This window comes from Pelobates fuscus, chromosome 5 (assembly GCF_036172605.1).
Source record: "Pelobates fuscus isolate aPelFus1 chromosome 5, aPelFus1.pri, whole genome shotgun sequence".
NCBI classification, from domain to species: Eukaryota; Metazoa; Chordata; class Amphibia; order Anura; family Pelobatidae; genus Pelobates; species Pelobates fuscus.
In genome coordinates, this window is record NC_086321.1 from 150626193 (window position 1) to 150640245 (window position 14053).

Here is a 14053-nt window from a genome sequence, read left to right on the forward strand (position 1 = left end):
CACCGCATACACTAACACAACACACTCTGCATACACTGACACAACACACACACCGCATACACTAACACAACACACACACCGCATACACTGACACAACACACACACCGCATACACTAACACAACACACACACCGCATACACTAACACAACACACACACACACTGCATACACTGACACAACACACACTCTGCATACACTGACACAACACACTGCATACACTAACACAACACACACTGCATACACTAACACAACACACTCTGCATACACTGACAACACACACTGCATACACTAATACAACACACACTGCATACACTAATACAATACACACACTGCATTCACTAATACAACATGCACTCTGCATACACTACACACTAACACACTCACTGCATCCACTATACTGACACACACTCTGCATTCGCTACACATTACCACACTCTGCATTCACTACACTAACACACACTCTGCATCCGCTACACACTAACACACTCTGCATTCACTACACTAACACACACTGTGCATCCGCTACACACTAACACACACTGTGCATCCGCTACACACTAACACACTCTCTGCATTCACTACACATTAACACACTCTCTGCATTCACTACACATTAACACACTCTCTGCATTCACTACACATTAACACACTCTCTGCATTCAATACACATTAACACACTCTCTGCATTCACTACACTAACACACACTCTGCATCCGCTACACACTAACACACTCTGCATTCACTACACTAACACACACTGTGCATCCGCTACACACTAACACACTCTCTGCATTCACTACACTAACACAGACTCTGCATCCGCTACACACTAACACACTCTCTGCATTCACTACACATTAACACACTCTCTGCATTCACTACACATTAACACACTCTCTGCATTCACTACACATTAACACACTCTCTGCATTCACTACACATTAACACACTCTCTGCATTCACTACACTAACACACTCTCTGCATTCACTACACATTAACACACTCTCTGCATTCACTACATATTAACACACTCTCTGCATTCACTACACTAACACACTCTCTGCATTCACTACACTAACACACTCTCTGCATTCACTACACTAACACTCTCTGCATTCACTACACTAACACACTCTCTGCATTCACTACACTAACACACTCTCTGCATTCACTACACTAAGACACTCTCTGCATTCACTACACATTAACACACACTCTGCATTCACTACAAATTTACACACACACTACATTCATTACACTGACACACTCTGCATTCACTACACCCTAACACACACTCTGCATTTATTACACACTAACACACACTCTGCATTCACTAAACTATGCACACACTCTGGATTCACTATACTGACACACACTCTGCATTCACTACACTAACATACACTCTGCATCACCTGTACACACAGCATCCACTACACAAACATCCTGTATTCACAGTACACACACTACATCCACCACAAATTGAAACATTCTGCATTCACTATACACAGACACTGTGTCTAATACACACACTACATACACTACATACACTGCATCCACTAAACACATTTCATCTAGTACATACAAACACTACATCCACTACACAAACACACACTACATCACTGTACACACACTACATCCACTACTCAAACACTCTCTGCATTCACTACACATTAACACTCTGCATTCACTACACTAACACACACTCTGCATCCGCTACACACTAACACACCCTCTGCATTCACTACACATTAACACACACTCTGCATTCACTACACATTTACAAACACTCTGCATTCGCTGCACTAACACACACACACTACATTCATTACACTGACACACTCTGCATTCACTACACACTAACACACACTCTGCATTCATTACACACTAACACACACTCTGCATTCATTACACACTAACACACACTCTGCATTCACTAAACTATGCACACACTCTGCATTCACTATACGACACACACTCTGCATTAACTGTACACACAGCATCCACTACACAAACATCCTGTATTCACAGTACACACACTACATCCACCACAAATTGAAACACTCTGCATTCACTATACACAGACACTGCGTCTAATACACACACTACATCAACTACAGACACTGCATCCACTAAACACATTTCATCTAGTACATACAAACACTACATCCACTACACAAACACACACTACATCACTGTACACACACTACATCCACTACTCAAACACACTCTGCGTTCACTATACACACTGCATCTGCTACACTAACACACTCTGCATTCACTGCACAAACAGTATCTAATACACACAAACACTACATCCATTACACACATTCTAATTCACTTACACTATACACACCACATTCAGTCCCGCATCATTGTCAGCGGACTAGGTAGGGCGTGGGCGGGCCCGGGAGGGAGGGGTCGGGTGGGGGGGGCCCAGACCTTGTGCTTTGTCAGGGGCCCCAAAATTTCTGATGGCAGCCCTGCTTGGGGTAAATGTTACCAATGGAGTCCTCGCATATAGCCCCAATGCTTGTCTGTGGACAGGCCTACTGGTAGATTTTAATGACATTTGCCATGTAAACAGGGGTAGGTAAAAGTCAATAACAACAAGATATCATTTCAGGATATACTCCCATGGGGAGATGTGCCTTCCATATTGTGAGTGCTCTACCTTCACTTTCCTCTTATATTGTTCCTAGCTAATATTACACTTTTTGTGTTTTTCCTCTCCTAGATTGTTTTTCCTCATTTCATTTAGAACAGGTTGTATTTTAGTTTGTTAGAGATTTCCTTCTATATACATATCTTCACTTGTGTGTGTGTGTATATATATATATATATATATATATATATATATATTATGTGTGTTTTAAACTCAATCCCCAGCTTTTGTAGGACTACAACTCCCATAAAGCTTTAAGAATGGAAAAACAAGATGGGAGTTGTACTTCTATGATGTTTGCTCAGTCATGGTTTACACTAGTCACTCGGTTTATCAATGTACTGACAATATGACACTATTGTATCACAATAACTAAATAATGTGCATCCCCTTCAGTCTAAACAAGACCCCCCTAAACCAGGCTGCAGCTCCCTTTATCTGCCTCCCAAAAATACATGTAAACATCATCCAAGCAAACATCAAATACCCAGAATTCTCAGCGAAGGAGCGAGAAGCCCATTAGTTCGTCTAACTTCTTTGCAGAGAACTACACTTCCCTACATTCTTTGCGGCAGTACGGCGACTGGCAGGGATCAGTCACGATCTAGTTCCGGTCTGGAGTCTGGTCTGGAGGCGAGGGTAGGGGATTTTGATAGAATACCGTATTGGACTACCAGCCCCCCGAGCTGTGCCTTGTCTGGACTGCGGGATGGCGGCTTCTGGTCCAGGGAGCCCAGTGTCCAGGGCCCTGGTCCCCAGCAAACTCGGGAGTGTCGCGTTAGCCGTTCCCAAGGGACCCAATGGAGAGACAGAGGAAAAAAGGCCGAAAAAACAGGTGCTGTCGGAGGAGGCATATATACAGGTAAGAAATAAAGGAGCAGTATATAATACACGGCATGGTTGTAGGGCAGGAAAGAGATCAGTTTAGAAGACACCAAAATCCCTTTAAACATATAATGTATAGAGGAGAGAGAGATCCCCAAGATGCAGTTATATTAAGTAGTTAAATATATAATGGAAGAGAGACTGTTCCTAGAAGCAGTGGACGGGAAATACGCAGTGAGTGTGAGTCCTTTCCTAGTTGGAGAGAGACACTGTCCTAGAAAACTGGGACCGATGTGTTGAGGGCGAGACTTATTCTTTCAAATGGAGGCAAAAGGAGTAGGGTGAGGGTGAGACCTTTACCTAGAAGACGGAGACAGACGCGGTGAGGGTGAGACCTTTCCCTAGAAGACGGAGACAGACGTGGTGAGGTTGAGACCTTTTCCTAGAAGACGGAGACAGACACGGTAAGGGTGAAACCTTTCCTAGAAGACGGAGACAGACGAGGTGAGGGTGAAACCTTTCCTAGAAGACGGAGACAGACGAGGTGAGGGTGAGACCTTTTCCTAGAAGACAGAGACAGACTAGGTGAGGGTGAGACCTTTTCCTAGAAGACGGAGACCGACACGGTGAGGGTGAGACCTTTTCCTAGAAGACGGAGACCGACACGGTGAGGGTGAGACCTTTTCCTAGAAGACGGAGACCGACACGGTGAGGGTGAGACCTTTTCCTAGAAGACGGAGACCGACACGGTGAGGGTGAGACCTTTTCCTAGAAGACGGAGACCGACACGGTGAGGGTGAGACCTTTTCCTAGAAGACGGAGACCGACACGGTGAGGGTGAGACCTTTTCCTAGAAGACGGAGACCGACACGGTGAGGGTGAGACCTTTTCCTAGAAGACGGAGACCGACACGGTGAGGGTGAGACCTTTTCCTAGAAGACGGAGACCGACACGGTGAGGGTGAGACCTTTTCCTAGAAGACGGAGACCGACACGGTGAGGGTGAGACCTTTTCCTAGAAGACGGAGACCGACACGGTGAGGGTGAGACCTTTTCCTAGAAGACGGAGACCGACACGGTGAGGGTGAGACCTTTTCCTAGAAGACGGAGACCGACACGGTGAGGGTGAGACCTTTTCCTAGAAGACGGAGACCGACACGGTGAGGGTGAGACCTTTTCCTAGAAGACGGAGACCGACACGGTGAGGGTGAGACCTTTTCCTAGAAGACGGAGACCGACACGGTGAGGGTGAGACCTTTTCCTAGAAGACGGAGACCGACACGGTGAGGGTGAGACCTTTTCCTAGAAGACGGAGACCGACACGGTGAGGGTGAGACCTTTTCCTAGAAGACGGAGACCGACACGGTGAGGGTGAGACCTTTTCCTAGAAGACGGAGACCGACACGGTGAGGGTGAGACCTTTTCCTAGAAGACGGAGACCGACACGGTGAGGGTGAGACCTTTTCCTAGAAGACGGAGACCGACACGGTGAGGGTGAGACCTTTTCCTAGAAGACGGAGACCGACACGGTGAGGGTGAGACCTTTTCCTAGAAGACCGACACGGTGAGGGTGAGACCTTTTCCTAGAAGACCGACACGGTGAGGGTGAGACCTTTTCCTAGAAGACGGAGACCGACACGGTGAGGGTGAGACCTTTTCCTAGAAGACGGAGACCGACACGGTGAGGGTGAGACCTTTTCCTAGAAGACGGAGACCGACACGGTGAGGGTGAGACCTTTTCCTAGAAGACGGAGACCGACACGGTGAGGGTGAGACCTTTTCCTAGAAGACGGAGACCGACACGGTGAGGGTGAGACCTTTTCCTAGAAGACGGAGACCGACACGGTGAGGGTGAGACCTTTTCCTAGAAGACGGAGACCGACACGGTGAGGGTGAGACCTTTTCCTAGAAGACGGAGACCGACACGGTGAGGGTGAGACCTTTTCCTAGAAGACAGAGACCGACACGGTGAGGGTGAGACCTTTTCCTAGAAGACAGAGACCGACACGGTGAGGGTGAGACCTTTTCCTAGAAGACGGAGACCGACACGGTGAGGGTGAGACCTTTTCCTAGAAGACGGAGACCGACACGGTGAGGGTGAGACCTTTCCTAGAAGACGGAGACCGACACGGTGAGGGTGAGACCTTTTCCTAGAAGACGGAGACTGGCGTGGTGAGGGTGAAATGGTTGGATTGCCTCTGTTAAATTGGTTTAACCCGGAATTAAAATAAATGAACACACAAGAAGCTAACTTCAGGATTTTATAATTGTGCTTGTTAATATACAGTGAGGGGAAAAAAGTATTTGATCTCCTGCTGATTATGAATGTTTGCTCACTGACAAAGAAATCATCAGTCTATAATTTTAATGGTATGTGTATTTTAACAGATTTTCTATGGGATTAAGGTCTGGAGACTGGCTAGGCCACTCCAGGACCTTAATGTGGTTCTTCTTGAGCCACTCCTTTGTTGCCTTGGCTGTGTGTTTTGCGTCATTGTCATGCTGGAATACCCATCCACAACACATTTTCAATGCCCTGGGTGAGAGAATGAGATTCTCATCCAAAATTTGACAGTACTTGGCCCCATCCATCGTCCATTTGATGTGGTGCAGTTGTCCTGTCCCCTTAGCAGAAAAACACCCCCAAAGCATAGCATAATGTTACCACAGTGGGACTGGTGTTCTTGGGGTCATAGGCAGCATTCTTCCTCCTCCACACATGGCGAGTTGAGTTAATGCCAAAGAGCTTGATTTTGGTCTTATCTGACCACAAAACTTGCACCCAGTTCTCCTCTAAATCATTCAGTTGTTCAGTGGCAAACTTCAGATGGGCCTGTACATGTATCTAAAACCAAATACTGCAATGCTTAAGAAATGGACCACCACCACAAAAAAACATCGAAGAGCGAGTGCAGCACTTAAAATATCTTGTTCAAACTTACCCCTCTATAAATACAGGGTAATATATTCTCATTGACATGAAAGAGAAGCAGAAATATAAGAATACATAGTGCAACAAAGTTTTTAAAATCACATAAATGTAAGCTTGTAGTGTATATATACTTACAATATTTTGAGCCTTTCGAACGATATGGCTCTGAACATACACATGTTAGTGGCTTTCTGGTGGCAACTGTACCTCTTCTGATAATCCGGATCCTCCAGTCAGGTGCATAAATAAAGTAAAACAAAAAATGGACCATATGATAGTGAAAAATACCTTTATGATTATAATAAATGGAAGTGTGGGTATATAAAAGTCTTGCTCACCTTAACCTGGAGCCCATTTAATTCAGGCTCCATGTTTTTGCACACATTGCCAGATGAGTGGCAATTCACCCTTTAATCCAACACAAGGAAATGGGATGTAAGGCCAGGAATGTGGTTTGTTAAAATAGTATACCACTTTAATTATACAAAATAAAAATAGAATAATACATACAAAATAGATATATTAAAATCATGCAGACCTGTACATGTGCTTTTTTAGAGCAGGGGGACCTTGCGGGCACTGCAGGATTCAGTCCTTCACGATGTAGTGTGTTACCAATTGTTTTCTTGGTGACTATGGTCCCAGCTGCCTTGAGATCATTAAAAAGATCCTCCCGTGTTGTTCTGGGCTGATTCCTCACCCCTCTCATGATCATTGAAACTCGACGAGGTGAGATCTTGCATGGAGCACCAGACCGAGGGAGACTGACCGTTATTTTGTGTTTTTCCATTTTAGAATAATCGCAACAACTGTTGTCACCTTCTTACCAAGCTGCTTGGCGATGGTCTTGTAGCCCATTCCAGCCTTGTGTAGGTCAATGGTCTTGTAGCCCATTCCAGCCTTGTGTAGGTCAATGGTCTTGTAGCCCATTCCAGCCTTGTGTAGGTCAATGGTCTTGTAGCCCATTCCAGCCTTGTGTAGGTCAATGGTCTTGTAGCCCATTCCAGCCTTGTGTAGGTCAATGGTCTTGTAGCCCATTCCAGCCTTGTGTAGGTCAATGGTCTTGTAGCCCATTCCAGCCTTGTGTAGGTCAATGGTCTTGTAGCCCATTACAGCCTTGTGTAGGTCGATGGTCTTGTAGCCCATTACAGCCTTGTGTAGGTTGATGGTCTTGTCCCTGGCATCCTTGGACAGCTCTTTGGTCTTGGCCATGGTGGAGAGTTTGGAATCTGATTGATTGCTTCGGTAGACAGGTGTCTTTTATACAGGTAACGAGCTACGATTAGGAGCACTCCCTTTAAGAGATTGCTGCTAATCTCAACTTGTTACCTGTATAAAAGACACCTGGGAATGGAAAAATCTTGCTGATTTATAGGGGATCAAATACTTATTTCACTCATTGACAATTGACATGCACAATTTACAACTTTTTTGACATGCGGTTTTCTGGATTTTTTGTTGTTGTTGTTGTTAACTGTCTCTCACTGTTAAAATACACCTACCATTACAATTATAGACTGATCATTTCTTTGCCAGTGGACAAACGTACAAAATCAGCAGGGGATCAAATACTTTTTCCCCTCACTGTAAAAGTTAGGACTGAATAAAAAAAATCTAAATTTCCTTTCTTTAAAATAGATGGTTAATGTCAGAATAAGTTAGATCACATATATATATGCTTTTCTTCACAGAACTTGCAGAAAATCATTCAAAGAGATTTCTTCCCAGATGTGGAGAAACTTCGAGCTCAGAAGGAATATCTTGAAGCAGAGGAGTGTGGTGACCTAGAGAAGATGAGGCAGATAGCCATCAAGTTGGGTACTTCATCTTTCAAGTCTTCCCAAGATACACCATTGCCATGTAAGCAGTTTTCAGTATTATGTATATTCCAAAGTTGCTTATATCGACGACATACCAATTCTGATGTTCATATTTTCTACACGCTTGATGCAGATATAAGTAAAGTTTCATTCTACTGATCTTTGTTTTAGTCTCCAATATGGAAATAATTTTTAAATAACTAATAACTACAGCGTTTTTCAAGGGTTTTCTGTGTCGACATGTAACCCAGGTTGTGGATACATTTTCCTCCTCTTCATTTGCTCAATTAATGGTGCTTATACAGGGCCACTGCACCCAGACCACTTCATTTAGGGACTACTTTGTTTCAGTGTTTTCCTCTGCCTGAAACACCTTGACACTAGGCAGAGCTACCGCCATCAAGAAATATCAATCCCCCAGCCACCAACAGTGAAGGCTGCAGGAAATATTGTATCTATCTATGGAGACCATGGGATCTTACATGCATGCGCGAGAGTACAGCAGTGACACCAGCTCTTGGAGCGCCAGGAGCACAAGAGAAACTGCTGGAAGAGGAAGGCAGCACCTGTGAGGGACAGGTTCACTTAAGTAAAACTTACATTTGCCTGCCACCAGACACCTAGCGGCAATGTCATGGTCAGGGGTCTTAGCAAATAATGCAAAGTCCCCAGGCAGTGTCAATGGCGTTTTAAATCAATTTGTAACTTTGTTTATTGCACAGTGTGTTTTAAAGGGTTACTCTAACCTTCATTAATTTTATTTTAAAATAATGTATAATTCCGGGGGGGCGGAGCCAGCAGCGCAACGGAGCAGTCGCATCTCCTGGAGCTCCGTCCAAATACCGACCTAAAAGAATTATTTGTGGGTTAACCCGAACCCAAAAGTCCCGGCAAAGAACGCTGCAGTATACCAGCAGAATATGGGCCGGAAAACGAAGAAGGTGAAGGCCGACAGAGGTCCCCAGAACAGAGACATAGGAGACATGTTGCGTAACACGCAGCAGGCCGCATGGTCTAAAATGGCGCTCACGGACGACTTCTCCTCTTACTCCTCCGAGGATTTCGCCACGGACCTCATGGAGGGAGCCTCCTTCCAGCACACACCTACCCGCAGCACTGAACCCACGAAAACAAGTGACCCGGTCACGGCAGAGCAATTAAAAAAAATGCTTGCTGAGCTGAGGAAGGATCTAGGGGCAGACATGGCCTACTATAAGGAGGCAATGGAGAGAGCAACGGCCAAAATCACCCACTTAGAGGCTTGCACGAACACCCATGACTCCAGACTCACCAAGCTTGAAACACGGGTGACGGACCTGGAGACACAGCAAGGCGCCACCACAGATCGTCTGGATGCCTTAGAGGACCAGAGGAGACGGTACAATGTCAAAATCCGAGGGATACCGGAAACGGTCGACCTCACTGAACTACCCCACTATGCTCGACGTCTCCTCGGAACCCTGCTGCCTGCGAAACAGGTCAAAGCCATAAAACTGGACGGGCTCTTCCGACTGCCGAAACCAGTTAGAGCCCCGGCATCCGCAACGGCGGACCTTATAGTAAGGTTCCAGACGCTAGCTGACAAGGCCTCCCTCCTGGCTGCACTAAAGGGGAAAACTCCTTTGATGTTTGAAGACACCGAACTGAAAATATTTCCAGACCTCACTAAGAACACACTTACCTGGCGAAAGTCAATGCAACCACTCCTGCAGAACCTCCGTGATAAGGGGATTTCATACCGCTGGGGAACACCACGTGCGGTATCCTTCACCCACGCAGGGACCACCCATAAGGCTAAAGACCACAGGGAGCTGGAGTCCATCTTGTCCGCAACAGGAATATTGCGAATGCCACCGACCAACAAACCAGGACTGTCCATGATAAACCCTGCTAACATCCGAGAGTTTACCCCCAGAGCGCACCACGGAACACCGCCCACCAATGGTACCACCTGAAGCACCAGCAGTCAACCAGCTCCAGGGGACAACCTTCTCCACAACTCGAGATGGACTTTAAATTGCAAAGTTTGAAACTACAATTTACTCTTTTACTGTTTTTATTGCTTTTTATATTGCTTTTATTTTTATGTTTCCGCTGCAGGCCGCATTGTGTGCACCAATCTTGTACCCCACTCTTCTAGCTGACACTAACTTCCTCCTAACAAGGCACCGCTAACGCCTAACAGACATTTACACACACACACACCTCGGTTCTCACACCAGCCAACAAGGTGTATCACAGACCCACGGCTAGTAGTACCGTACCCTGAGATCACAGCTAGACTGCTACTACTTCCACATGCCCTACCTCTGAGGAACAACCCCCCCTCCTCCCCGCCAGCCACCAGATGTACCCACCACCCCGTACTTCTATGTCGGTAACCGGCAAAGGGAGATCCCCTATGTGGCTTAACACACACGAGGAACACATCACGAGCACTACCACAAGGGGTTAAAGAGTCAAACACCACATCTGCACATCCTAACATAAAAACATAAAATGTGCACTGTTCACAGATGCCAACTCTGTACTTATATGTTGTTCATTAAGCAGACATATGCTGTTGTGGCATTGCCTGTAACGTGGTTTTACCATGCACAAATAAATAAAGAATTAAAAAAATAAAAATAAAATAATGTATAATTCCCTATTAGGCATTATTCTGTAGGTCCCCCCTCCCAATTGCTGTAAAAAAAAACACAAAGTTACTTTATCCAGCACTGGGCGAAGCTGACAAGTGGTGCAATCAAAGGTATGTATTCTTCTTCTCCTCATAAAGAAGGAGAACCTTGGGTTGGTCTATTTAACTGTTTCCGAGTACATGTGCAGGCTCTGATTGCAAGCAAGAATCACAATGTGTCTGTCGACAGGCTTATTCTGTGCACAGAATTGACATTAGGTTCTGGGCTTCCAGTGTCACGTGTGCTGACTTGCCTCTGACACAAAATTACTAATTACTCTGGATGTGCAGTGTTTCAAGCTGAAACACTGCTCATCCCTACTCCTAGCACCATGACCAATTAAAAACAGAAGTGGTCACGGTGGTTGGAGTAACCCTTTAATTTAGAACTTTTTATCTCCTGCTCAAGCCTGCAGGAACACGGTGTGTGATATTAGAATGTCCTTTTAAGTACTCTCTTATTTTCTGAGAGGTATTTTGTATTTTTATATTCTGATGTTGATGTGCTTTGGATCTCGCTGTTAAAGGAATATTAATTAATGTGTTAATACACATGTCTTTGATCTTAAAGGAACACTATAGGTTCAGGAATGCAAATGTGTATTCCTGACCATATAGTGTTAAAAAAACTATTTAGCCCTCTTTCCCCCATTAAATAAATCGAATATTTAACTTTTATATTCTAGCTCTGCCTCCTTGATTAACATCAACAGAATTGATGAGCTCATCCAAAGTGCTTTACTATAGGAGAGCATTGGGTTGGCTGTGATTGTCAATTCTGATGATCTCAGCCAAGAAGGTGGTGGAGCCAAATAATTCAATGGCAAATCAGCATTTCCTTTTAGAGATGCATTGAATCAATGCATCTCTATGGGGAATGTTCTTCATGCAGAGCGTGGAGACGCTGAACGTCCGACACTGACCCAGGAAGCATCTCTAGTGGCCGTCTAAGTGACTGCCAATAGAGGTGTCCCTAGGCATTAATGTAAAAACTGCCTTTTCTCTGAAAGTATTGGTCACATGACAGAATTCCACTCAATTATTGCTGCGGAAGCACCTCAAGTGGCAGCCTGGAAGACAGCTACCAGAGGTGTGTTTAACCCTGCAATGTAAACAACTGCAGTTTTTTCAAACTACAGGGCCACTTTAGGCTAAAACTACAGGGCCACTTTGAGATGATGTGGTCCTTTTAATTGCATGTTTTCCAGGGGAGATTTATATGCCAATCTAAATATTTATGAAGCACGACACCTGTGGTTGCACTGACCAGTATTCATATTTAATGATTGAGTAGAAATTTCCATTTGTAGGTTTTGTATTACATGAACTCTATAAACCAAACAGGGAAGGCTAAAGATATTGGTGACAACCAGGCTAGGTGGCATAAAATACACTTTTGCCATAAATAGTATCTGGTCTTTTTAGATTTTTTCCACCTTCAACTGTTTCTTGTACATTTTCGGAATCTTTACAAAAAATTTATCTACTTTTTTTTTCTTCAAATTAAGATATTACGCCAGCCACATTTGAAACACCATCTGGAGTCCCAGGTACACCGTCCTTAATTGCTAAACGTGGATTAGGAGATGAAGGTGAGATATTCTTAATGTTTTATAGATCTAACGTTTCATTTTATCCACATTTCCATTTACAGGATTGTATGTCCTGACACAGGAACACTATAGTCACCAAAACCACTTTAGATTAATGAGGTAGTTTTGGTGTATAGAACATGCCCCTGCAGCCTCACTGCTCAATTCTGCTCAATTTTAATGCATGCTGTGACAATCATAGCCAGGGGAGGTGTGGCAAGGGCTGCATAAACAAAACCAAAGTGATTTAACTCCTAAATGGCAGCGAATTGAGCAGTAAAACCTGAGAGGCATGATCTATACACTAAAACTGCTTAATTAAGCTAAAGTTGTTTAGGTGACAATAGTGTTCCTTTAATTATATAATTTTGTATGTAATGCACAGCTTAATTGAGATGAGTACTTGCTGCATTGCATTAATATTCTTATACTTCTGTCCAAATAGGTAAACATTTGAAGAACGTGTGTTTTTGTTTTTAGTAAAATATATGTTTACCTTTGTAAATGTTGTGTAAAGTGAATAAGGCTTGGATTGTGAGCACTGTATAATATTCCTATCCATTAATTCCATTCCTCCTTGTGAGATTGCTTTGAGAACCCTGTTAAGACAAAGCAGAAAATATAGCTACTTTTAGGACAGAACAGTTGTTTGCTGCTATAGCTCTCCATCTCTCTCTCAAAATAGCAGATCAACATGTATTCTAGTTATTTGTATTGTATTTTGTAATTTGTCCAACTATAAAAAGTGTAGTGAACTTCCATAAAAACAAATAGAAATAGAGGGACAAAAAAAACGATTCATGTAAAAGCTAAATCTACAAAGTGACTAAGCTGCCTTAAAATATCTTTATATTTAAATATCTTCAAAGGTTTGCAATGATGCAAAACATGATCTGTATTGGCCACTACTCTTATGCTGATCAGTTTCAGTTTTTTTGTTGTTGAACTAGTTAGTGAGAAAACAGATGAAGATGGAAATGAGCTCCCTGGCCTAGACAACTTTCTGGCAAAACACACAAGTGAGGATAATGCTTCATTTGAGCAGATCATGGAGGTGGCAAAGGAGAAGGAGCGAAGTCGAAATGCATGGCTTTATGAAGCTGAGGAGGAATACAAAAAGGTATCTAAAATGATCTGGAAATTCTGAACTTCCCCAGGCAAGGGAATTAACCCCTTAAGGACCGGACTTTTTTTGCGATGTTGTACATTTGCGACTAGGCATCTTTTTGACACTTTTGTGGTGGTTGTGTTTAGCTGTAATTTTCCGCTCTCTCATTTACTGTTCCCATACAAATTATATATTGTTTTTTTCAGGACAAAAGGGGCTTTCTTTACATACCATTATTTATATAATCTCATATAATTTAATTTTTTAAAAATGAAAAAATATGATGAAAAATTGAAAAAAATACATGTTTTTTGACTTTTATGTAAAAAATCTTTTACTTGTCTACAAAAGCGAATGAAAAAAACTGCTAAATAGATTCAAAATGTTGTCCTGAGTTTAAAAATACCCAGTGTTTACATGCTTTTTGCTATTTTT

The 14053-nt window shown here is 43.5% G+C and overlaps 1 protein-coding gene across 1 annotated transcript in view; it reads left to right on the top strand.

The window, feature by feature from the left end:
* The first annotated feature begins 3246 nt into the window (after nucleotides 1-3246).
* ESS2 (ess-2 splicing factor homolog) overlaps nucleotides 3247-14053 on the top strand; it is a 38538-nt gene continuing 27731 nt past the window's right edge. Inside the window, exons 1-4 of the mRNA XM_063457047.1 lie at nucleotides 3247-3524; nucleotides 8110-8278; nucleotides 12427-12510; nucleotides 13461-13630. Of these exons, the coding sequence (XP_063313117.1) occupies nucleotides 3372-3524; nucleotides 8110-8278; nucleotides 12427-12510; nucleotides 13461-13630 (576 nt within the window). The 5' untranslated portion in view covers nucleotides 3247-3371. The remainder of the gene's footprint in view (nucleotides 3525-8109; nucleotides 8279-12426; nucleotides 12511-13460; nucleotides 13631-14053) is intronic.